The 24,760-nt window shown below is 42.7% G+C and overlaps 3 protein-coding genes across 6 annotated transcripts in view; 2 read left to right on the top strand and 1 right to left on the bottom strand.

Moving 5' to 3' along the window:
- Nucleotides 1-16,484, top strand: part of LOC105458485 (uncharacterized protein DDB_G0283697-like) — an 82,787-nt gene extending 66,303 nt beyond the window's left edge. The window contains exons 4-6 of the mRNA XM_011703821.1: nt 13,500-13,681; nt 14,075-14,206; nt 14,696-16,484. Coding sequence (XP_011702123.1) covers nt 13,500-13,681; nt 14,075-14,206; nt 14,696-14,843 — 462 coding nt within the window. The 3' untranslated portion in view covers nt 14,844-16,484. The remainder of the gene's footprint in view (nt 1-13,499; nt 13,682-14,074; nt 14,207-14,695) is intronic.
- Nucleotides 16,485-17,930: 1,446 nt separating this feature from the next.
- LOC105458482 (COMM domain-containing protein 8-like) lies at nt 17,931-19,535 on the top strand. Its single transcript, XM_011703816.1, has 4 exons — nt 17,931-18,486; nt 18,704-18,865; nt 19,026-19,178; nt 19,255-19,535. Exons 1-4 carry the CDS (start codon nt 18,388-18,390, stop codon nt 19,408-19,410), a joined length of 570 nt encoding a protein of 189 aa, XP_011702118.1. The 5' UTR covers nt 17,931-18,387; the 3' UTR covers nt 19,411-19,535.
- LOC105458484 (brain acid soluble protein 1) overlaps nt 19,533-24,760 on the bottom strand; it is a 93,402-nt gene continuing 88,174 nt past the window's right edge. For all 4 annotated transcript variants that reach the window (XM_011703817.1, XM_011703818.1, XM_011703819.1 and 1 more), the window contains exons 6-8: nt 22,752-22,922; nt 21,926-22,000; nt 19,533-21,838 (exon numbers count right to left, since the gene is read on the bottom strand). In XM_011703817.1, the coding sequence (XP_011702119.1) occupies nt 21,794-21,838; nt 21,926-22,000; nt 22,752-22,922 (291 nt within the window). In that variant the 3' untranslated portion in view covers nt 19,533-21,793. The remainder of the gene's footprint in view (nt 21,839-21,925; nt 22,001-22,751; nt 22,923-24,760) is intronic.

Genomic DNA, 24,760 nt, shown 5'->3' with positions numbered 1-24,760 from the left:
GAAGAATGGAGCAATATGCAGCACGCGCGCTTGACATGCAGTTAACCGGGGAAGATCCCCTAGGATATCCGATCGTTATCGCGGGTTTATTACGGGATGTTTTGATTATCGCGGACGAGGCATGCCGCGGCTGCGCGCTGCTGCACGCTGCCGCACACGCTTCATTCTCTTTGTGTCTTACATGAGAAGGGTTAACGAGAGTGCCATCGTCGTAAATGCAGGCGCGAAGTAACGGCGCAAGACGTTGGTTAAACTCCCACCCGGCGTCCTTACGCAAATGAAGTTCCCCTTTTGGTTTTATTCGCATGTCTTCCAGAAGCGAGGGAGACGAAGCCCGAGCAAACGATTCATTTACGTCTATTTTTCGTTCATCCTGACAGCCGTAACGTTCAAACAGTTCATTCACGCGCGTTTACGAGACTACTTGGAAATTTGGCAGTTTATGCCACGCGCTAGAAATGACGTTTTCTCGAAGATTTCACGGCGGAGCGTCGCGCTGATATATTTCACGGTCCGCGCCAAGGCGCGCACACAAAGGACATTAAATCGTTGGCATTCAGATCAAGACGCCAGATCGGATTACGAGCGCGTTTTACGACGGCCGTCGTGCACTCGTGGCGTTGTAAATGCGCGGTTAAATTCGCGCGATGCGTTCATCGTCCCGGCCGCGTTTAACACACGCCCCGCGCGATCGTGATCCTCATGATCTTTCTCCTCGCCTCCTCTCCACCTGGGAATCCCGCACGAGCTTCTCACCTCGCGACAGGATCGCGAAGATTAACGAGCGCGACGACGCGACGCGCCGAGAGAGGCGATCGCTCGCCGATCCGGCCGGTCGGCGGCCGATCGCGGCAACCGGGCGACGCACGCGTGATAGATCACCGCGTTTAACAATACGGATAAATATTGTAATGCGCGCGGACGGTTACGCAATGATCGATGACACGAACCGATAGCGGGCGACGTGTTCATCCATGGAACGGACGTGCACTTTTTACCCGCAGGTGACGGGTATGTATGTTAACGGCGCTTTGTTCAATTGATCGGTTAACAATCTGCTCGCGTGAGAACATCGATTGCAATCCTAATGCCGCTATTTACAATATCATTACAATTGCATAATCGAATGCGATCGATCCCCGATTCTTATATGCAGATATCATTTGTAATAATAATCTGCTTGTAATACTCAATACTAGAATATTCGCGCAAATTATAGCGAAGTTTTTTTTAAGTGTATTAATTAAATGTTACCAGCCTTCTTTTTCCTCCGTACTCAAATTTATACTATAAGAGAACTTTTAAGGATTACGGCAAATCCGACAAAAAAAAATACGTTTATGAATATATATCATTTTTAAAGCCGCGATTGCTAATTTCTCAGCAAATTAATTAATTCAGCGGCAATAAATTTGTCGTAAGCTTCCTTTTATGGTACGGAATAATTAGATGTAAGCCATACGATATTCCTGTCGTGAACACCAGCGATACAAGATTCTGCGAAGGGTTGCATGGTTGACTCACAAGTCCGGCGCGGGAGCGCATCTTTATGCAGCCCGTACCAAGACAATGAGGCCATTGTCGCTCGTCCAAGGTACGAAGTTGACCGGAAACTCATTGTTCCCGTCTCGTATTTCAAACGATCGGCCCGTCTGGCGGGATTCCGACGCCGCTAATATTAACACCATGTTACTAGCCAACCGAAGAAGATCGAGCCGCGCGGCTTCACTTTCCAAGTGAAGTATTTACTCTCGAGGGTGCATGCGTGCACCCTTTCAGTTCGCGAGAGGTCCTTGGAAGAGGATATTTATAACCGAATTTATAAGTGGTTCTTTTTAAAATCCTCCTTCTTCCGACCTCTCGAAATTGTTCGCCGCTCTTTGTCCGCGATTCACAACGCCGAGCGATTCACCACTCGCTCACGATGAAAATTAACTTTAAGGGATTACAAGATTATGATATATTAATAAATAGTTCATGCGTAATGGAATGACGTGAAAGGAAGGACTGTGTTCCGTAGAGGATGCTCGCAACCAAGACGCGAGAGACAAGCACACAGCCCTTGCCGAGCGGGTGAGCGAACCGCGGAGGCGAGCGCGGCAGTTCAACATAAATCTTCCGGGTCGTGCCGATTAATTACTGCAGGAAGCGGGGCCCCGTAATTAGATCCCCCTTGATACAATACACGGACCATCTCGCACGGACAATCTTCGACCTGGCTCATCCTCGCCGAGAAGAAGACGCCACGTAACATCGTCGGGAGAAAATCTACGAGCGAAAGACGATCAGGCCGTTTCCGTTATAGCGGATTATCGGATCGCCATATATATCCGATCAATTAATGTTGCTTGACCTTCCACTGAGAGCATTACCGTTCCATTTTTTATTCGCGTAATTCTTGTTTATGGCCTTCGTGCATCTCGTCACGACCTTTTACTTTCGTACGGGCCATAATAATTGAGCCTCTCCCTTCCTGCGGCAATTATTTTCGTCGATACTTAGCGGCGGCTACTCAGCGATAATTTCTGGACATGCGAATCGTGGTTCGCTCCGCGAACTTCCGAAGGAACCTTTCACGGTTGCAACCTCGTAACCGATTCTTTCTGGACTTTTCGGTCTCCAATTACAGTGTCGTTACGCGATTTACGAGAGAAAATGCAATTTAACGATGAAATTAAATTCACGAGGCTTATTGATTTCACTTTAAACTCGGCAAAATGTTTTACGCCCACCAGTAACTCTGCTACATCGAAAAATTAAATTATGTGTACTTGGATAGAAAGGTTTCAAAAAGACATTTACAGTAGGCTCTTATTAACAATGTCGTTGTCTCGAGTCAATGATTTTCATATTAAAATTCTAAATTTTTCTTAACTTTATAATATTTAAATTATAATACGTGGCGTGCAATATCGTGAGCAATAGCATCTATATGTATTCGATCGTTTAGTGAATCGATGGTAAGATTAATAAATTGCACAATTAATAACTGATTATTAGGAATTGAGATTGATTATACCGTGCGTAGACATACCCATTGCACTGTGGCTCTCAAGTGCTGACGCTTAATAGAACCATTTGCAATTAGACGGGCGTACAAATGAAACGTATCGTAAAGGGAACCTCGCATCGGTTATAGGGATGAGATCCAATTATCTCACGTACGTGCGAACGTATATATATGTTCCTGCCGGGCACCGCTGCCCCGTCGCATAAATACGCGCAAAAGTCCGGCCGCGCGGATAATAGAGAGCTCGAAACTGTTTTCCGAGCAAACGCGCCGCCGGTGCCGACAATGCTTGCCTATGTCGAAACGTGAAACACACTCGTGAGAAAGCAACAGCCGAAGTAGCATCGTGGGCGTTTGTACATGTAAAACGGAATTTATCTTTCCGCGCACATTCGCGGAAATCGTGATTAATCTCGTTCGAAACGATCGGGCATCCATCGTGCTCGCCGAGTTTCACCTGTAAACGAGCACCTGTAACCCCCGGGCGCGCTCATAAACTTTTCACCGTAATCTCGGAGGTGGATCCGTGATATTAAGCTGACTTCATCCGCCCGTCCGTTGGTATTAAGGTAGATTTATCGACGGTACGCGGTGGCACCCGATTCGGCTACTTTAAAACCCGCCCGTAGCTACTAATCCGCCGAAAGTTAATGCGCGGCCTCCGCGTATATGCACGCCTACTTCAAGATCACGTGAAAGATGATACCGATGGAACCGCTACATCGATGAATTATCGGATCGGCGACCGGGAAAAATCTTGAGAATGAGGAAGTAGAAGGAGAGCTGAAGCATTAGTAAATGGAGATACAAAAAAGTTACAATTATTTAAATACGACAAAGACTTATATTTTTCAAAGATAAATGAGCGAGAAATCCTAGAGACAGGATCGAAGCAAATGAAGGTAATGGAGAAGTTAGTAATCCACATGGGAGCGACATAAATTGGGAAGCTAAACCGAGATTAGTTGGCTGTCAAACAGCCATAGACCACGCTTTGACGCGCAAAGCCGGACTCGCGCGATGCATTCCGGCGTCAACCGAAACATCGGCAGTTAATTTTCCCGGTGCTTTGACTCATAGATGAGAAATCCCCCCCCCTCCTCAGCACTTTTTCGACATCGAAAATAATCCCACGTGATATCTGTATGACATTCGAAACATCTCAGTAAGTACTCCCTAACCGAACATGCTAAATCGTCCATAAATCATTACGGGGAAGCTACCGATGGATAAGTTATGCGACTCTCTGTTAGGGAACGACGCACGAACAACTTCCTTCTTCGGGTCTTAATCTCTCATCAATTGTTGACCCTTACGCTGGCCGATCGCCGGCCATGTTACGCGCGCACAACACCGATTTATTCCGTTCCATTCACTAACAGGACCGTCGATCGGAGGCTAATGTTTCCTTCGCCGGGGTTCCGTTCCCTCATTCGCCTCCCCGTTTCTCCGCCTTCGATCTTCGTGAATCTTATCCGCGTTCGACGCAAGAACTGGTTTCCGCTGCCGACACGTCGATTGACTTTTAAATTCGTACTCCGCGTGTTGGCATTATCGATTTCGGGGACAAGTCGGGACGGAATTGCGAAATGTAATCGCGACACTTTTGTAATTCCCCCAAAGCTATCTGTTACATGCTTTCGTTTCTCTCGCTATCTTCTCGTTCGCATTCCTTTTTTCGCCCGGAGGCGGGTGCGGTGATGTGTATTTAAGTCGTTCTACGAAATGCCTTGCGGGCGAAATATCGTATCATTTCACTCGATATCATCTTATAATCGCGATACAGAGTGATTTGCGAGACACAAGATTAATAATGGACGCTACTATTATACGTGCCGGATTTTTATTGAATATTCACATCAGCAGCCAAGCGGACGTCGGCGATAATCTACTTCTTTCACCGGATCCTCGTGATTCCACGATTCTTGAACCGGCAGGCCGATCGACTTTGCAGCCGTGAAGCTACGGTAGACGATCGAGGTCGGGAGATCGAGTGACTCGTCTGCGGAATCTCTCGACCTCTCTTTCTTTCGCGAGTAAAACGCGAACGCGCGCGGGTCGTCGTTAATTTCCACGCTTTTTACCGAACCGGCCGGCTGGCGTTACACGTGCGCGGTTGTGCCTCGCATCGCATCGCATCGCATCGCAACGCATCGCGTCGCGTCGCCGCTGCATCATGCGCGTCTGGCCGCGCATTCCGCAACCGAGCGCGTGAGAGCAAAAAGGGTGAAATGCTCCCGCACTTAGCTTCCTCCCGTCGCACGTTGCACGCATCCTTGATCAACGGCGGAGAAACTTTACGACATTCCGCGGCCGCTCGTGCCGCAGAGATGAATTAACCGGCTGCATTATAACGCGTTATGCTAATCAAACGCACGGTCAACGGAATGATTTCGCTCGCGTCTAATTACCAGTGCGATCGAAAAGAATTCTAACATTATTGGCTCCAGATACAGAAAAGTAAAATAAGACTTCTCGAAAATGCATGACTCTTCTTACAGATAAATCTGCATCGATGGATTCTGCACAATAGAGTCTAGAATATCAAATGCAATTGCTACTCAAGTATTTTCGTCTCACTTATTAATTTATAGGATACTTCAAATATTTGAAGAAGCTTATTAAATTCTTGTAAATTTTTTTTTTTTACAAATCAAATGGAAAATTTTTCGAAGGCTGCAGAGACACATACGTCTGCTTAACGTGTCGACAGCACGTATGCCACCGGCAACAGAGGAACAAACCGGTCGGCCTTATAACGTTAATTAATACGCGCCGCAGAACTACAGAACCGGCATGACTCGGACCGATCGTTATCCGGCGCGAGACGCGGGAAGTTAGGTATCGTTAATCAATATTCCAGGAACTTTCGTTGGAACACCGCTGTTTCGTACACACAAACGTATCATCGGAAAGCAGTTACCCAAACGGCCGGCGGTGTTAGCGTGTAACGTAAACGCGATAACTATTTACGGATATGCTCTTTGTTAAAAGCATTTATGTGGAGGATGGTACTGCCGTACATTAGTGTGTTTAATCGATCCTTTCGAATGTCGACCGCAAGCGCAATAATCCCGGTACGTTAATCGCCAATAGTTATATTTAAATTAAAAGCAGATTAACGATAGGATAATTATTATAGGATTTTTATTTTTATTATTATAGAATAATTATTATAGGTTATTATAGGATTAGTTTAACAATAGGATATTTCGGAGAGGAAAATCGTATTTGATCCTGTAACGGCAATATGTGGAACATATAAATCGGTAAGGTCAATGACATCGACACCCTGATAACGCGGCACGACGTTTATCAAATGAATAGGAATCGTGGAACTTGATAGAAACCTGTACTTAACGGTGCGGAGAGCGGGGGCGGGGGGAGAGGAGGACAACCCGCTCTCATTGACAGAGCCATTTAGCTGCCACCGCATCGCCGCAGTTTCGCCAGCGGCGACTCTGCGAATCTGGTTCGAAACAGGTTGAACGGCGAACCGCGCCGCTGACCCAGACGCGCCGTTGATTTACGGCGACTTTATCGCGAAATCACCGAAATTACCGGAATTACGTACGACCCACGGTCGCCGCGCGCGGCTTAAGTCAATGAAGACGTTCGGGGATGCGATAAATTTCTGTAAAAATACCGGCCTGCTCCTCGCGAGGGCACAATTGCAATTAATTACGGCCACGACGAACTTTCGCGCTGTCACTCGGACGAATTTACGACGCGTATTTACAGAGCAGGAGTCACTTAAGTAATTGGACAAGATACCGATCTGTGTATCGATGGACATCGGGCATCGGGGATACGAAGCCGAGGCTTATCCCGATGTTCGATCGCGCACAGATCGTGATTTTCCATCCGCGCGCGGGCAATTAGAAATCGAACGCGCGGTCTGATTCCGATAGCCGCCATAGCTAATTTCCGTGTAATCTCCTCGCCGAGGGGATCTCACGGTTACGGTAACGCGATAAAGATCGCGATCTCGTCGATGTAGGAACGCCCACCGATAATCACATGCAAATCGGTCTTAGCACTTACGGAGCGCGTGCCCGTGAAAATCTGACGCATGCGAACCGAACGCGCGCTCGAAAACACACATATATTTTTCTACGAAAGAGTACAAGAATAAAAATAAGTTAACAGATCAAAAGATCACAACGTTTCTATCTCATTTCATTCATTAAAAACAATACAATCATTGTTTCATCGCCGAAGCGTTGGAGGCAAAAGTTTTTCAATAAAACAACGCACGCGAGATCGGGAGATATAAATCCGTAGGGAGTTTCTAGCTTTGAAACTCCGAAAGGGAAGGCGGAGATGAAGAAAGTGCTGATAAATACGAACGAACCTGAACGTAAGATGATATCGCTCCAAAGACACCATGTATCAGAGATCGAGACTGGTTGACGGACATTGGATACACCGTATCTTCCAACTCCCATCTGCCCCGTGAAACAGCAGTCCTACTAGCGAGCGAAAGCTGATTTGCATTCCGAATTTATCTAACGTTTCTTCTTTTCTTTTTACTACGTTAATAAAAATTATGCTAACGAAGCACATCCGCGGACAAATGCCATGCACAGCTGCGGAAATTAAACTCGGGTTTAACTCGATTTTTTTTTTATACATCTCCCGAGAAACGGGCACAAATGTACTTTCAGACGTCTCCGTTCGTTCGACTAAGAAGGATGATATGACTTATGCAACCGTTCCTCTAACGGTTCGTACTTTCTTGGCCGAATCTACATACGAGTACCGATAATGGTACTTAACGGATTAAAGTTCCCGAGGCATCTTTAAAAATCGAACGTCTTGATCCTCTTTTATACAAGAGAGAGACCTCCCTGCACCGAAGAATATTGTATGTTAATTACGCACGAGCGTGAGCAGCACAAAGCCACATTGTAATCCCGCATGCTCACGCGCGCCTTTTTCCCAACACCACGCGCCGCGGCCGTGTGGGTGCGATGACGAAGCGACCCGTCTTTTAATTACCGTCGGACGCCGGGAATTAATTATTGTTGCCGGGGGGCGGCCGCGTTTCGGTTTGCCGAAACCCGAAACGAGTCGATTAATCGAGGATTCGTTACGTTTTTCGGGGAGGGTGGGATGTTTCATTTTAACTGTCAGACGTTTCGTTGCACGGTCTACCGGTGTATTAATCGCACAACGAACATTAAATATTACCCGTAAAGCGAATCCGTATAGAGATTCGTCGTCGTGAAAAACGCTGACTCAAAGAACGTCGAGATATATCTATGCAAATGTATATACAATATTAATAAAAAAGTTGTTGTGCACATTAGTATATCCGGTTAATATCGCTTACAACATATAGTATGCCGAGGCACTAAAGCGAGAGGCCTGTCGACGTTATTTAGTCTACGCTTTTTAAGATGCAATGATCCTTTGCGATATTTAAGACATCCGATAACTTTGTGTATGGGACAGTCATGCGATATGTGACGTCTGTTGCTGCCGCCTGCTCGATAGACACTTTTGTTATAATGACAAGTCGATCTTCGACCAGCAAACGATGCTTCAACGGGATTCGAGTCAACGCTCTCCCCGACGGGATTTACACAAGCGCATTAAGTAATAATAATATCTTTGAAGGCGGTAGTCATTGAAAAATATCTGTCTGTTGCGAAATATTATTGGAAAGTGGCATAAGTAGCGCGTAAGCATAACGTTCGCGGTTTATTTTGCTCTCTCGTGAATGCGCGACTCTATCCTGCTAATTTCGCGCGCGCCGGGTACTCCTAACATTTTATGAAACCGTCGATTCGCGAAAAGGTCGCTCTCGAGTAAAACGGAGGGTCTCGAAAGGTCTCGGAAGATTACACCTGTGAACGCGTCTTCCCGTATCCTAAGCGTATCATAGCCTATGCGTGTCAGCGAGATTTTAATCGATAGAATAGAGAAAAAGAGATAAACTCCTACGCCAATTTCCATTAAAAAAATATATATATACATATATTCTATCCTATAATATTTTAATTATTTATGTTCTCAAAATTAATTAATGTAGAGAATTCTAATATAAAAAGGATAAAATTACAATGGTTCTCAAATTAAATTGGATTAATTGGCGATTTGGATCGCATAGAATTTGCAAGTCGAATACTAATAGCAATAACAAATATTTTTACAATTTTACATCATTATGTTTTCTCTTCAAAAGGAATGTATTATGTAACATCAAGTTATTAATAAATATGATAACAATAGAATATAAAAGATTAATATCAAATTGTCATGCATTTATGCTATAATTAAATATGTAATATATCATTTTCCGTAACAGCGGATATGAACTATGTTGCATTCTGTGTCGAATTGTAAAACACAAATATATTTAAATTATAGCAATGTTCGACATACATGACGCTTCAATAAATAATTGTAGTGCGCATGTGTCTGTGAAATTAGTACGATATTTTGTTAATTTTTAAAAAACAGCAGTACGCATAAAATAATTATAAATTAATTCTGCAAATAGTAAATGAAATAATAAATTAATTACTCACTCTATAATTACTCCGCCATTGTCCGATGCCTCCAGGACCTGCTCCTCCTCCTTCTTTCAGCTTCCATCGTCCTGCGCAAACATACACATTTACAATAACACGATGGCGTGGTACTTTACACTTTCGACGTTAACTGCATATTATAACTGCACTTTGTTGTATCGTAATGATAGGGGAAAGTATGCGAGTGTGAAAAAAATTGCAACAATATACATAATTAAATGCTCGTTTATTGTTAATTTATTGCTCCAGTCGCGAATTTATTGATTTTTTTTATATGTACAAAAGTAAAGGCATTTAATTATGGCATATAATTGAATTTTTTTTTTAACGGGGATACTAGGTTTACAGAGTAAAAAAAAAGGAGCAGACAAGACGGGATATTCATCTGGGGGACGTGCCTTCGACACGGTTCACCGATCTCCCGAGACCGGCGTGCACGTGATTTCGTGCTCGGGTTCCTGTGTTCCATTCACGAACGAACGCCCGGAGCGAGATACGGCGAATGTTAATGAGGCGACCGGTCAGCTGCTCCGATCCCGCGAGAAGGATAATCCTCCGTTGAAAATTAAATTCCGGAATTCCCGTGATCCACGCGGGACGACTCACGGTGAGGGCCTTCGAGGAAGCCCGCTCTTGCAAATCGCTCATCTCTACGGCATTATGGAAATCCGTCTCACGGAACGTACCGTTTCCTATATCGCTCGATATTGCAATTATACGGGCGCGATCGTTATAACTGTGTGCGAAAGACTGTGGGTATTAAGAAACGCAAAGTAAAATATGTCCCACGGCAAACTGCTCTATGAATTGTCTTACTTCTGATAATAAATATCATGTTGTCAGCATATCGTGTAATTTTCATCGATCTTGTCGCGATTCGTTTGCCACAAATTACTCCGTGTCACTTCTGGAGTCTTAACGAACGTTGAGCGAGGAATGATCGAACGCTGTTCACGCTGCGAGACTCCGCGTACAATCGCCATCGGCGACAACTCGATCCTTAAGCTGACTTTATACCATGGGCGTGGAGTCATATAAGCGCACTAGCTGCACCCCATAAACATACCTGCCCTATTCCACGCCGTCGCTTCCCGGCAAAAATTCTGAAACACGAGACCGATGGAACCTCGTGCCACGCTACTACCTTTTCTACTGACTGGACGCATCCCGTAGGAAATGCATTCTCGTCCGATTATTGATGTCGAGGTGCACGCAAAGAGAAATATGAAACTCGCAATGAATGTTCGATGCGATTAAGGAATAAATACCAGTATGAACGGTAATAATTTCCTGATAATATCACAGTTATTGAAACATGACGTTTCCACGAAAAAAAAAATTTAAAGAAATCCGCAATAGAGAGACAGAAGCAAAATTAAAGAGTCGTTTTAATCGTGCAAATCGTGTTATTTGAGATAACTATAACAATGTCGAATATTTCCCGTGCAATTGTTAAGCAGTAAATAGTAAGAATATGAAGCAATTTCGAAAGATCGAGTGCGTTCCCCGTAAGACGTCCCACGTACGGGCACTGAGACATGAAATTTATGACCACGATCCCTCGGCCAGGCCATCCGTCAGAGACGATCGCGAATCTCAATCCTTATGTACATCCAACTTGACGGAGCTCGTCTCGAAGAAAGACGGTGAACGCCCCGTGAATGCAGCTCGTATTACAGAGGGTCAGCGAGATCCGCGCACTTTATCAAGACGGAAAGAGAGTCCCGCACGGTCCTTCGGCGTAATTTGTCGTATACGAATTCGTATCCCGTTTCACAAGGCTTTACGGATGCATTTAGAACTGATCTCGATCGAAAACGCGGCGATCTTTTCAATCGAACTGACTGGATTTTCGTTTGTGAGAAATTTTTTTTTAACGGAACTTTAAGATATACGACGAAAGTAATAATTGTTTGACAGCTGACACGTAGGAATATATTGCCTCCGGCCTTTTCCGCCGCCTTGAAAGACACCGCGAGAAACGACTGTCGCAATCCTGCCTTCCTAATGACATCTCGAGAAACGATTGTCGCAATCGTACCCTTGTGCTTGTATACCCCACGTGGCGAAAGGGCATTAACTGAGCGGCGCGTAATGTCGTGATTACGCGCGACTGCGGAATCGAATAAATAAAATCTTAACCGTGATTGATTGTCCAACACCGTCGACCGGACGTACAATCGTGACGTGTCATTCCGTCCGCTCATTGTCATCGATCTCGATGATTGAGTATCATTGAGCACCGCGACCCATTTAACGAGATTTTGTATATATATAATATGAATATATAAAATATGTATATAAAATTCCGTTAAATTATATATATATATATATATATATAAAACCAATATAGAGATGTCTCGCACAACAAGATTAAATCTTTAAATTTCACATGTAAAATTCGTACAGGTCGAAAGGTTTCTCATGAAATAGAAGTGCTTGAGGATTTATATACATCCCATCTATATATACATACGTATATCTTCTACGAGGATATACCTAATACATATATTTATATATTTAAATATAATATACATATCGCTTTCTATTCATAATGTGCATTAATTAACAATGCCAATCGTTGCCAATCGCAAAAAAATAGGTATAATTACGAACGCAACGTATGTGTGTGTGTTACTTGCGACGTGACGCGTATCGTAGAGAATTTCTATTGCAAGTGATTTTCTAATTTTAAATTAACCGCTTTCAATTAACCAAATTCTTATTCCTTGCGCGGCAGCTTAATCGAATTCGCTTAACATTTTAACGCGAGGGAAGAAAATCGATCCCCATCTATCTTTCCATGAAAGATGTAAGTAGCAAAAAAAAACGATAATAGACGTCCATTAGGAGCAACGGTGAAAATTAAGTCCACTTATTTATAAGATGTTTCAGAAAGTGTGGCTAATATTTTTAGACAGGCAAGAAATTTTTGAACGAGATTAGGAAATTAATCGCGTCAACCGGACTGACGTGCGGCGTGAAACTGCCGGCCGGATGTTCGATGTCACCTCACGAGCGATCGCGCGTTTATTTATATCAAATCACGTCAATTCCACGTCAGTTATTGGAACGGTGAACGATCGGATCGCGTCGGATGCGAGTAGAAATCGGATATGAGCAGTGATGCAGGGCAATTAAAGTCGATTAAAGGCGGGCTAAATGCGGCCCGGCGATACGGACAACTTCTGTGCCGTCAGCGTGTCAGTCGGTAAAACGCCTAGTTTGTTGTACGGTTGAAGGAGGTACAAAAGTGAGCCGAGTTAATTGAACTCAATTAGTGACCGGGTCGGGCATGTACGAGTCGATAGTCTAATTTTTTTAAGCATAATATTAATACAGTCTCCTAGTCTCATTGCTCTCATTAGCCCGGCGCGTCGTCGCCGCCGCGATGAGAGTGCTCGTCTGTCCAAAGGTTTATTCTGCGTATTTACGATCAATATGTAATCCGGTTATCCGACACGTAAATATCATAAAATGTATGCAAAAGTGCAATATGGAATATCACACAACTTCGATCGTTTTTTTTTCTGGAGAAAAAAAGCCTTAAATGGCTTAAAGAGCTCTATGCGAAAGGAAGGACAACAGTTCTGCGATACCGCGGTGTATAGCTATATATATAACGAAAGGATGAAGCTGGGATTAGCTTCCTGTGTACCGCGCAACATTATTTACAAAGTTGCTTATGCGGATCATGCCGCGGTCTTAACGCGACGATACGTATTTACTTGCGGCCACATCGCGGAACCACCGTGTAACCATTTTCCGCACTGCAGCGTAACTAAATATTTAGCGAATAAATAAACAACGATGCAGAAGAATACCGACGAGTTTCTCGAATGTGCTTTCCGACTCTTTCGCGCATAATGTATCGTTTACCAGGCATCGATTATGCGTATCGCGCGCGCGTTTCGACATTCTCGCAGTGTTTATTCCTAATTTTATTGCAGACCACGAACGTTGTTGTGGGTGGCAAAGTCGAGAAGCTATCGTTCTACAATCACACGGAATGCGAATGCATAAAGAGATCCAAGTACGACACGGAGAACGAGAGACCCGCGGACCAGAGAGTCGACCGGCATCAGTCCTCGTTGCCTCCTCAAAATATGAAGAAATCGCCAGCGAAAAAACCGTAAGTTCGCGAAAGAACACATATTTTTGATATGTAACAATAAAACGAAAATAAAATATTGAAATTATTTTAATCCATTCATTTGTATATTGTATTCGTAGTTTAACGCTTAAAGCTAGTCTACAATTGCGTAATCGTATAGTCATAAGTGGTTGTAATTGTAAGAATTGACCAATTATAGTCAAATATTTTTCTTATTTTTTATTGTGATTGGTTAATTCTTACAACTGCAACTACTTACAACTTACGCTTACGAAATTGTAGACCGAGTTTTAAACGTAATGTCTCGGCATTTACGAACAGAGAAGCGAGTCAAAAAAATGTCTTATACAGCATATAATTTATTAAAAATGTAACTAATTAATCTTATAACTTAACAAAAATTTACTTCAGATGTCGTTGCCCATCTGAATTCAAGCCGAGGATCACGATGGAAGGCATTTGTCAATGTGACTGCCACGAGAATAATGAAAATTGCATAAGGTTCAAACGCGGGAAGGGATTCTTCTCCCTCGCGGACAGAGGGTGAGTTATGCCTACGCATTTTTTCTTCTTTGCGACACACTTCGCCACCAAATTCAGGGTGCGTCGCATTTTGGTGCACGCGTGTACCGAACTTAAAAATGCGATGATAAAACACCGCGGCGCCTGCATACTGATTACCGCGGCATTTACGAGACAAAATATAATGCGAACTCCGTTTGTATGTGCCGTCCGTGCCGTAAAATTTTATCATAATTGCGCTTTGCGGGACTTTCAAATTAGTTTCAATTGTAAGTACAACAGTGTCAAGTACATGTAATGAGTATACGCTTATGCTTTAATGACCTTGTTACTCCAAAAATTTTACTCGACAAAAACTCATTTCTCTCAGCTAAGAATCAAAAATCTAATTTTGTGTATGAAAAAGTACTACGATATTCGCAGAATAACGATTATAAAAAAAAATATGTGAAAGAAAACGTTTCGATCAAGTCTGTGATATCATATGATATCAAACCTTTTGACTCGCAGATGCATCGACACGTACGTATGTGCGGTACCTAACTGCGAGTTCGGTGAGTACATCAAGAGAACTGGGAGGTGTCCGCGGAAGAGGGACACTTTCGACGCGATGACGGACTACCACACGAATATCCATCATCATCGATTCAGAAGCTAGACGCACCCAGAGATGGCAGCGGGTAAGCGAAGAGGACGAGAATGACGATCGCGTTGAGATGCGATCCTAGTGCCAATGAAGAACGGAGATAGCATCGCGACGAAGCGCACGGGAAACCGATGGTGCCATTTTCTTTCTATTTTGTTTTAAATGCCTTCGTCAGAGAGAGAGAGAGAGAGAGAGAGAGAGAGAGAGAAAGAGAGAGAGACTCGCTACGTGTACATGTGCGCATATATTGTGTATAAAAAATGTACGTCGTTGTCTAGGCACGCGTATATATCGTCGTCGCTTCTTTTTTTTTCTCTTTCTTGCCGCGATCGGCGAGGATACGAAGTGATAATGATCGTCGACTTTCGGTACCGGTGATCGTCTCGCGGAGGACAGTGAAAGTATTTCGATGTTTAATTGATTCAATTATAATTTTATATGTAGCGTTCGATGTTCACACGGTGGTTCTCTACCGCGCGAGAGAAAATAAGTGTTGGATGTTCAATTATAAGATTTCGAGTCGTTAAGATAAGAAGATAACATTCTATATAACTGAAGCGATTTCTTCTAGGGTAGAGCGATATATATAGATATATATATATATATATATATATATATATAAATTAACGATTGCACTACGAAATTACCAGTGACGAGATGCGAAGTGCTTCTAGTAATAATTTTCGTGGAGGGGAAGTGACTGCCTTCTTTGAGCAGGAATTTCGTCGGCGAGAGGAACTCGCTGAAAAAAAATCGCACGTAATTATAGACGTAGATCTGAGGAGGGTGCGATAACGTCTTTTAAGCTAATGGTAATTTTATGCGATAAGCGATACCGCGAGTATCATAGTTTACGCTGAGAAGAAGACCTCGGACGCGAGCCTAGTCTGAGATCCTGTTTCCGTTCTGCGCGAGAGAATTTCTCGGTTCGTTGGATCACGCATGGTCGACCGAATTTGGCGAGCCTGAATCTTCCCCTACCTCTCCCCTCCCTCCCCCCCCCTGTCCCAATATCCTCTAATTTCTACTTCTTCAATTAGACTGTACGAAACGTAATTATGTAATGTGCTCATTAAAATAACTTTTGCGCCGAAATTTACGCGATAGTGATACGCGACGAGTAAGAAATACCAAAGCACACGCGCGAAACGCAGATAACGAGCGGTCGCGCAGAATCGAAACAGATCGTTAATAATGTAACCACATTTTGTATGTTACACGATTACAGAATTATCTCTATTGTATTTAATCGAAGCATTGATGTACGCCCCATTTTCGTTAATTTAATATTTAATCAATAAACAGAGCGAGGAAGAGATAGAGAGAGGGGGGGGGGGAAAGGAGAGGACTGATTGTGAGCTCTGTTCTTGCACCTCTGCACAGGTGATAATAACACGAGGAGGATATCCATCCTAACGCTGCGAAACGGCGCAGCCGCGCGTTGTTTGTAACTTTGTATTTTCTATGTTATTAATAAAAACAGCAAAATCACAAAGAACTACGGTAGACCAATTGTGTACGTCGAAACGTAAATGCGTGCTTGGACGATGCGACTGTCGGCGAGAAAGTAGTCGTTGTATTGTTAATACCGTCGCTTCTTTACTACGTGACTATAATATAATCTGAGAATATAAAATATAATACTATATGCGACTTCATTTTTTATCTTATTTTCCCTCTTCCAATTTCACAATTCCGGAAAGTCTGTCTCCTATAATTTAATATCTCTTGATATATTTTCAATATATATAAAAATATATTTTATATTCTTCGCAATTTGCAAGCTTTGAAATTCCTATCTACGAAATACTACCATCAAGTATTTGTAAATCTTTTTTTTTTACTGCAGTTCTCCATTCTGCATTGCACAAAAAATTGACTATTATTCAAAGATGGAAAAGTAACGTTTCATGTTTTTCGACAAAACTACGGGACTCGCAAGCCGCATAGATTTTTTCAACACAAAAAAACTGTTTAAAATCGCGGGAAAAAAACGACAAATGCATGTCTGTCTCGACGTGTTATTTTTCCGCCCAAATCGGGAAAGCACTTTTCATTGTGCGTCTTGTATACGTTCACACTTTTTTATTTGCTTATGCACATATTCATACATACACATACATACACGCATGATACTAAATCTATAATATACAATAAATGTACGTATGTGCTACATTAAATATATTAAATTTCATATTGCATTTCAATTATAAATTACATTTGAATTATAAATATATTTAATTTTGTAATATATAAATAATAAATATCCGCGCGTAAATCGCCTCTCGCGATCAGGAGTATTATGGAAATTACGATTTATAAATCCATATAGCCTACATTCGCAATCATTTGAAATGCGAACGAGAGTTAATTTTATACGAGAGTTATTTAATATAGCATATCTTTCGAAAATTCAACGACGGATTCGAAATTTCGTTGCTGCACATTGCAAGTCGCATATTGCAACCACGTAAACCTGCATCTTGTTCACGTAAACGGCAGCCCAAGTGCTAAGTAGAGGCAAGACGAGTATAAACCATCATGTAGGTGGATTACGTAGATAAAAACGAATGGCAGCAAATAAAAGAGCGAAACATATAGGATACGTACTAATATTCTAACAAGTTCCCGAAATCGTGTTCTCGGCGCCGGATCGATCGGCGATCAACACGCGTGCGAATAATTGAGCGATCTTATGGCTAACCAGGTTAAGGAAAAGACGGGGATACCTTAACTCCTGAAACGTGTCGTCGACTCTGATTGTGTGAGCTAGGATCTGGAATTCGTGCGAGGAATGCGAGGATCCGGGAACGGAAGAAATCGCGGTGTAGAACGCAACGAAACGTACGCAAACAAGCGGTCGCCCGCCGCGGACGCCATGACCGCAAGGAATGCCGGGAGTCGGCCGTCGGGACAGTCGCGGAGGACGGGATTGCTGGCAGCGCCATCTAGCGTGGAGAGTATAGAAGTAAGTAGAGCTTACCGTCGGTAATACGGTCGGTATCATGTATCTTCAGATAATACCGATATATCTTCTCTTCATTGATAAATCAGTTATCTGCATTATTGCCTGACGCAGACACGTGTGCGTCATACTTCCAAGATGCATCAGCAGGTGATGTGAATTGCAATCGTTGCAGATTGTTGGCGGAATGTCAAACCTTCCTAACCTCAACGGGCTGTCGGAATGTATACTCTTTGGGAAAAAGTTGGGATAATTTTCAAGTATCTCATGAAAAAGATTGGGAGAATTGTGTGATTACGCATTAAGAAAAGTTGTCTCATATTGGTTGTTGTAATTAACAAGGTTAGACGAGAGACGTCATATAACCTCGAGGAGAGCCTTGAGGTTGAAGGCGCAAATCTATCGCCCGGTGGAACAACACAGCAAAAGCCCTTCCCTCAGGGTGCACTTTCGCCGTCCGAAATTGCATTTGACTGTAAGAATCTGCCGTCGCCTAAGTGGCGCGAGGTGCAACGTAATTATGAGGTCTTGCAAAAAGTTTCTGGAATATAAATTCTGATCTGCTTTCACGTTGACACTGATACAACGTCAATGAAAGAGGAGCGCACAGTGAGAGAAACGATCATGGAGAGCACTCAATCGTTGTACATCAGCCTCTTCAGCGAGGAGAAGAGCGACGTCTTGAAGGAGGTCGGTAACGCAATAACCCAGGTGGAACGTAAAAGTAAATATCATTATGACATCAATTCCTGCATTATTTGTGACTTATAAGCGATATAAATGAAGTCATAACGACATCCTCACAATGTCAGATTTCATAATGATATAATTATGACTCTTGTGTTCTACCTGGGAATGTCCTCTCTTTTATTCCGATCATCGTGTAACGATCTGATTTTGTGTTAAGCTGTTGCACGCGTGCGTCGACGAGATCTGCGGTCGTCCGGGACCGTCGTATCGCAAATTCGCCAACAGCATGGATTGGAGCAGAGCGGAGTACGAAGGGGTTCACAAGCTGATATCGTCGTTATTGCGGAATCCCGCCTCTCTCTATCTGGTGGAGGAGAAGGTATAGCTGTTGAAAAATTAGTTACCACGTCAATCGAACTGAGTTTTGTCGAAGTATAATTTATTCATAATTATACTCCGTGACGTAACTTCAATGTGACTCTGTATTTAAACTCCTTTGTATTGCTAGATTAAATTTTATTGGAAAATGTTCTTTCTAGATGCCACAAGAATACCACGAGTTACCCGAGCAAGTGCAACAGAATATTCTTACTTGCTTGAAAGTGCGCAGGGAACAACTGACGGACGCTCTATTGAGGGAGCATTACAAGAGGAAACTGCCGACCGTGATCGATCACGATTGGAGATTGAAGGTACATTAAACTAAAAAAATCATTGTTGCGTATATTATTTTTGCTTCACTTGTTTCTCACTCGAATCTCGTTATAGTTGGTAATGGGTTCGAGCAAGATGGCCTCGTTAAGAGAATCTCTGCTCCAGTTAGATCTCACAATAGAAGATAAGGAGTCTCGACGCATCACGAATTTGGAACTGAACAAAGACGAGCTAGATACGTTAATAAATGCTTTAGAAAAGTTAGTGTGATACGTTTTGATGTTTTGATGAAGAAAAAAAAAGAATTTGTACATAACTCCCATAAGTATCAAGGTATATTAAGTTGTGATATTGTGCAGGACACACAGTGATGAAATAAATACTCCCCGCTGTTACACTTTGTTTCACAGTTTATTATAGGTTATAGATAAATGTAGAATAGTTACTATTATAATTGCTGATCGAAGATACTGGAGACTGTACTTTCGCGTCTGAGGCGGTCGATTCAAGGATCTCATTTCACAATTTTATAGTCTCCGGCGCAAAATAAATAAACGAGCGAGGATTGGCCTCGACGGGTGCCTCAGAGTGATAACAATCACTAGACAGTGGTACGGGTGGTGCACGTGGTATTTATCAGTCTCGATTCGCTCGCTGAAGAATTTCGATAAAAAGTTTATTCTCGTCGCCAAAAAAACGTGTCGTCCCAATAAGAGGACGATGAATCCCTTTTTTTTTTATTCTTTTCGTTGTAAAGATCTTTTTTTTTTTTTTACGGACAGATATATTTAATGAAATGGTTTTACTATACAACTTTTAACTTTACTTCTTTCCCGCCCTTACACGTAAATATGTATGTAACCACTTAAAAATTAATGCCGGTTACGGACACGAGTGAAGACAACTCGTTCCTTGTCCACTCTATCGCTCGGCGATATTACCGGATATCGGAGCGTCTCACACGTGTATAATGCGCTTCTCGTTTACAACTTTATGATCTATGCTACGCGATCTTGATAGAAAAAAAAGCTTCTTCGTAAGATAATTACTCCTCTCTTTTACCTCTGGAGATCCGTATAAACGTAGAAACGTAGAAACATCGTATGAAAAACCTGACAAAGGTATCGTTCCGGGGGTGGTAAATTGTGCATGTCTCGTAAATTGTAATTAGGCGATACTTTTTTAATGATTATCATAAAAATTACGATAGGCTCGTCGTGTTTTTCTCTCGTATGGAGAAGTAGCAATGTTTCGAACAAACGCCGAATTTACACAAACGCATTCTCTCTATAGTCTAGATTAATATATCACTTACATCTCGTTTTTTTTTTCTCGACTTACTGTATATACTTTATCTCGTATGTTCCATGGTACGTATATACGTATACGGTGTAAAATGTTCTCATTTGCGTGTGTCGGTGTGTAATGTGTTTCCTCGTGTGTTCTCGCAAGCGCCATTGTGCGCGCGCGCGCCTATCAAAATTATTAGTTAAAAATGTGCAGTTCCTCGTTACAACGTAAAACGTCTCGATTGTACAGATGTAAACGGAAAAAGGAAAACTAAGGACCGCGAAGGAAATACGAGCGAAACAAATATGCCGGGTGCCCTCGAAGTCGCCGATGTAGGTGCTTCTTTTTTTTTTTTAATCGTGCGAAACTCCATCGCGTGTCGCTATATAATCTTCTTCCGCTTCCTTTCCTCCAGTTTTCTCGCTCGCGTATTTCCATCTTTTTCCTGTTCTCACCGTGGCGAAGACGCATCCCCCAACTCTCTCTTTCTCTCTCTCTCTCTCTTTCGTTTCGCGCGCTATCATTCTCTTTCCCCTTTCACACCGTCAATCGCTATATCACACACAGCCTGCCCTCTCGATTTCCTCCTCTATATTTCGGCTCTCTTTTTCTCTCTCTCTCTCTCACATTCTCTCTCATGCTCTCTCTTTCTTGCTATCTCCCTTTCATTCTCGTTCACACTCTTTCGCTCTCATAGAGTACAATAGTTATGTAATTACGGGAGGGCGCCATCCAATGAGTATTTCCTTTGGAATGCGCGACGTACGATCCTCGCCCTTATCGTCCTGACGATCTTAATCGCTTTTATCGCTTTTGTCCGTCGCGCGATGTTCGAGCATTAGACTTTACCTCAGTAACAGTTAATGATACTTTAAAAATTTCTACACAGCAGGGACGATCGTTGTAACCCGCGGTCGGGCACAGCCCGAAAGTATTTCGGCGCTTTTGAAGCCCTTTGCGCGCGCCACAAGGAATGAAACGAACAATCGTTCAATCCGTGAAAGAGACCGTGCACGAGCACAATGTTATGTGTGCCCCACCTAAATCATATGTTCACGCGATATGACCTCGTGACCGTAAATAGTTCTTAAATAAACGATCATAGACTTTCACGCATGTATTTTCCCCTGCTGTCCAAACACCATTTAATAATTAATAGGCCTACTATAGTCTATATGCTCTCGCGATGTGCCGCGGTGTCGTCGTCGTCGCCCCGTTTTCCCCTTTTGCTGCTCGTAACGAAAGAACGTTATTTTCTGTTGCAGGAATGGTCCAAATATACATATCTATATAATATACTTTTTTGGTTTTAACGAGAGAAAAGAACTTTCTTCTTTCCAAAATACAATTCGATTAGTGGCGCTTATTCATTTATGTTGTTTTGGTGGTGCGCATCAGCGATGATTTCCTGGAAAAAAAAAACAGATTAATGACTTGTCTATTTAAGTGCGAATCGATGTTGCGAGAGTCCTACGAAAAAAAAAGGAACACTTACGTTCGTGTTGCATTCGATAGCTTCGTTCACTGCCGCCGCGACTGCTTTATCACTTATGTCGATCTCCTCGATGGCCTTTGGAGAGAAAGAGAATAAAAGCATTAATGGCGTTTATGACTGCTTAGTCACGGTAAAAAGGTGCGATCGTAGTATTAATGATCAGATGGCCCCTTCGCTCGTTAATCTTCGTCGGTCAGTTATACTCGATAATGACCTTCAGATTCATTTACGTTCATCGTAAACGATCTCTTGGCGATCATCATGCATATATGAAAATCGTATTAAAATTACGAAGTACTTATCTTATTATTTAAACTATGAAATTTTTATATTACCAATAATTATCCAGACATAATCAAAAACCAATAATTGTCAAGACGTAATATTACGTTTTCATTATTTTGTAAATTATCGATGAAATATTAATTAACATTTATTAATATATTAGTTAAAATTTATTAAGAAATAAGTTTTTTTCTGAGACATAGGAGCTTTACGCTATTGTACTCTTTATAATGTACATACAATTTAACAATAACATCGTTATATCTTTATCATATTTAATATTTCTCATTAAGCACTTTGTAAGCGTGCAGTGCTTTGAAACTTCCAATCACAAAGCAAATAAATGATAAAGAGAATTGTATTAAGACTCTCCTCGCACACATATATACTCGAAACAGTCGATCGATGCTATCCCGCGCATCATCGACAATGACTCACTCGAGGCTAATAATAGCGCGGACGTAGCGTACGTGATTATAATCTTCAGACTGCGGCTAGACTGGAAATATATATATCTATATACATATATATATATGTATACCTTGGTGACCGAGGCGACGTCCTCAGTGATAGCCGGTGCTGTTGGCGGGGAGGCGGGTACTTCAATCGGGATGGCCGGTGGTGCAACTTTGGGAGCCTCATCGGCGCTCTCCGTCGTGCTGACATCGTGGGCAACGTTGTTTTCTACCGGTGCCTCGACTTCCGGAGCCTTCTGTAAAACACAAATCTGCTCGTTACGCGATCGTCATGTATTCGCTCAGTCATCATTTCTCTCGCGCTCTCTTCCTTCAAAGTCCAAATCCCAGCATGCTGTAACGAAGGACGAAGGACGATAATACCGATTCTGCCGACAGTTTGCGTTCATAAAGAGAACAATGTTTTTTTTTCCCCTTTTTGTGAATCATCGAAATAAGTATTTAAATAAGTATCACAAAAGAATCATCACGAAATGATTGTTGCGTATGTTGCGGTTCAAGTAGGAGATAACTATTTTGAAATTATTCGAGGATAGAGCTCAAGATTAACATTTTTTATACATTTATATACGGGTATGGAAACATGTAATACATAACTTATAATTTAATAAAATAAATGGAAACGCGGAAGTTGACGAAATTTTTTAGATAGATTGTTATTTAATAGAAATATGGGATATATTTAATTGATGTAAAAATATCGCGTTAAAGCGTATTTCTAAGTTTAGCCTGCGTCGAACAATGCGCCTGGACAATCGCGATGACTATTACCTCCTCGCTTGAAGCGCAGCGTACAACGACGAGATGCCTCAGCAGAATCGTTTCGTCATGCTTCGGGCAGCGCAAAGAATTGAAAAACCCGCTGACGAACCCTTAGATAAGGAAACTCGGCATGCGCAAGTACAAGATGCTTACGACACAACAGATGCAATTACGAGAACAGCACGACAGCATCGAGTTCTTCTAATGAGCACGTCTATAGTAAAAAAATCTAAAACGCCAGCTACCACGCGCGTTATCATTAGAACCAACTGCTTTTACGTCTATCAATGAGATTCACGCTAGAGGTACCTCTAATATATTCGAGCGTCTATGTTATTATTAGTATAAGAGAGCGTTCGAAATATGAAAAAAGATACACAATCTACGGAAGTGACATTAATTGGCGTGGCAGCGCGAATGGTCCGCTATTCGCCGCGCCAATAAAAAAAAAGTACTCTACTGCAACTTTCATCGATTTTAATCGCATGAAAGGTCATGTTAATATTGTCAAGAAAACCAAGAGGCAAACAACACAGGTGTGACAATAGGTGGTCATGGTAATATATATATATATATGTATATGGGTTTTTATATAAAACGGAGAGTTGGGCGGAAGCGTCGGAGGACATCGAGTAGCAGAGTATAAGGCTTGTGTTAATCACGTTCGGTAGAACGAAGAATGCACACGAAAAACGAGACCCTCAGGCGTTGAAAACACAACGGGGACGCAGCGGGACGGAAAACGGATTCAGCGGACTCTCTGAGGACTGACCGGCTCCGGTCGTGCATCGGCACACCCAAACGACAAAGTATAATTTTGTTCTCGAGACGAGAATTTGTGCAAGGTCTCCCCCCCCCCCTCCCCGGACGTAACTGTCAGTCTCATGTCACTCGATGTTACCCTTCGTCGAGAGAACGGGGCGGAAGGACGAGACTGTTCACTGGAATATGGACGGGAGGAAGCGAGGGAGTGCGAGTTTTTTTTTTTTTTTTTGGATTCAAAGTACGTGTCAATAATTTCTGAACAGAGAGCACTGGCGGAGATTGGCTGGGGAAAAGTGCGGAGATCGGGAGAGCCGATATTTTCATTTTCAGGCTATTAAGACCACAGAGACAGTACTGTGCGAACCGTACGACGAAGATATACGTGGAACGAGGCGCCCGCCAAAGAAGCTTTGGCCGGCCGCATTCATGCCAGGAGGTTGTGTTGCATGTTAGTCACCTGGTGATGCTCCTTGGCGACAGTCGACGGGATGGAGTTCGACAACTGACACGACAAGGTCTCTTCCTGGCTTTCGGTCTTCGCCACGCA

The sequence above is a fragment of the Wasmannia auropunctata genome, unplaced genomic scaffold (genome assembly GCF_000956235.1).
Source record: "Wasmannia auropunctata unplaced genomic scaffold, wasmannia.A_1.0 LD334508.1, whole genome shotgun sequence".
NCBI classification, from domain to species: domain Eukaryota; kingdom Metazoa; phylum Arthropoda; class Insecta; order Hymenoptera; family Formicidae; genus Wasmannia; species Wasmannia auropunctata.
Note: the sequence above shows the minus strand (reverse complement) of the source record. Positions and strands in the feature narration are given on the sequence as shown.

Excerpts from the sequence above, each read along its gene's own strand:
- LOC105458482 (XM_011703816.1), top strand. The coding sequence starts at position 18,388 with ATGAAAGAGGAGCGCACAGTGAGAGAAACGATCATGGAGAGCACTCAA. Across the intron at positions 18,487-18,703 it reads AGAGCGACGTCTTGAAGGAG|CTGTTGCACGCGTGCGTCGA; the intron begins GTCGGTAACGCA and ends TTTTGTGTTAAG. Across the intron at positions 18,866-19,025 it reads TCTATCTGGTGGAGGAGAAG|ATGCCACAAGAATACCACGA; the intron begins GTATAGCTGTTG and ends TGTTCTTTCTAG.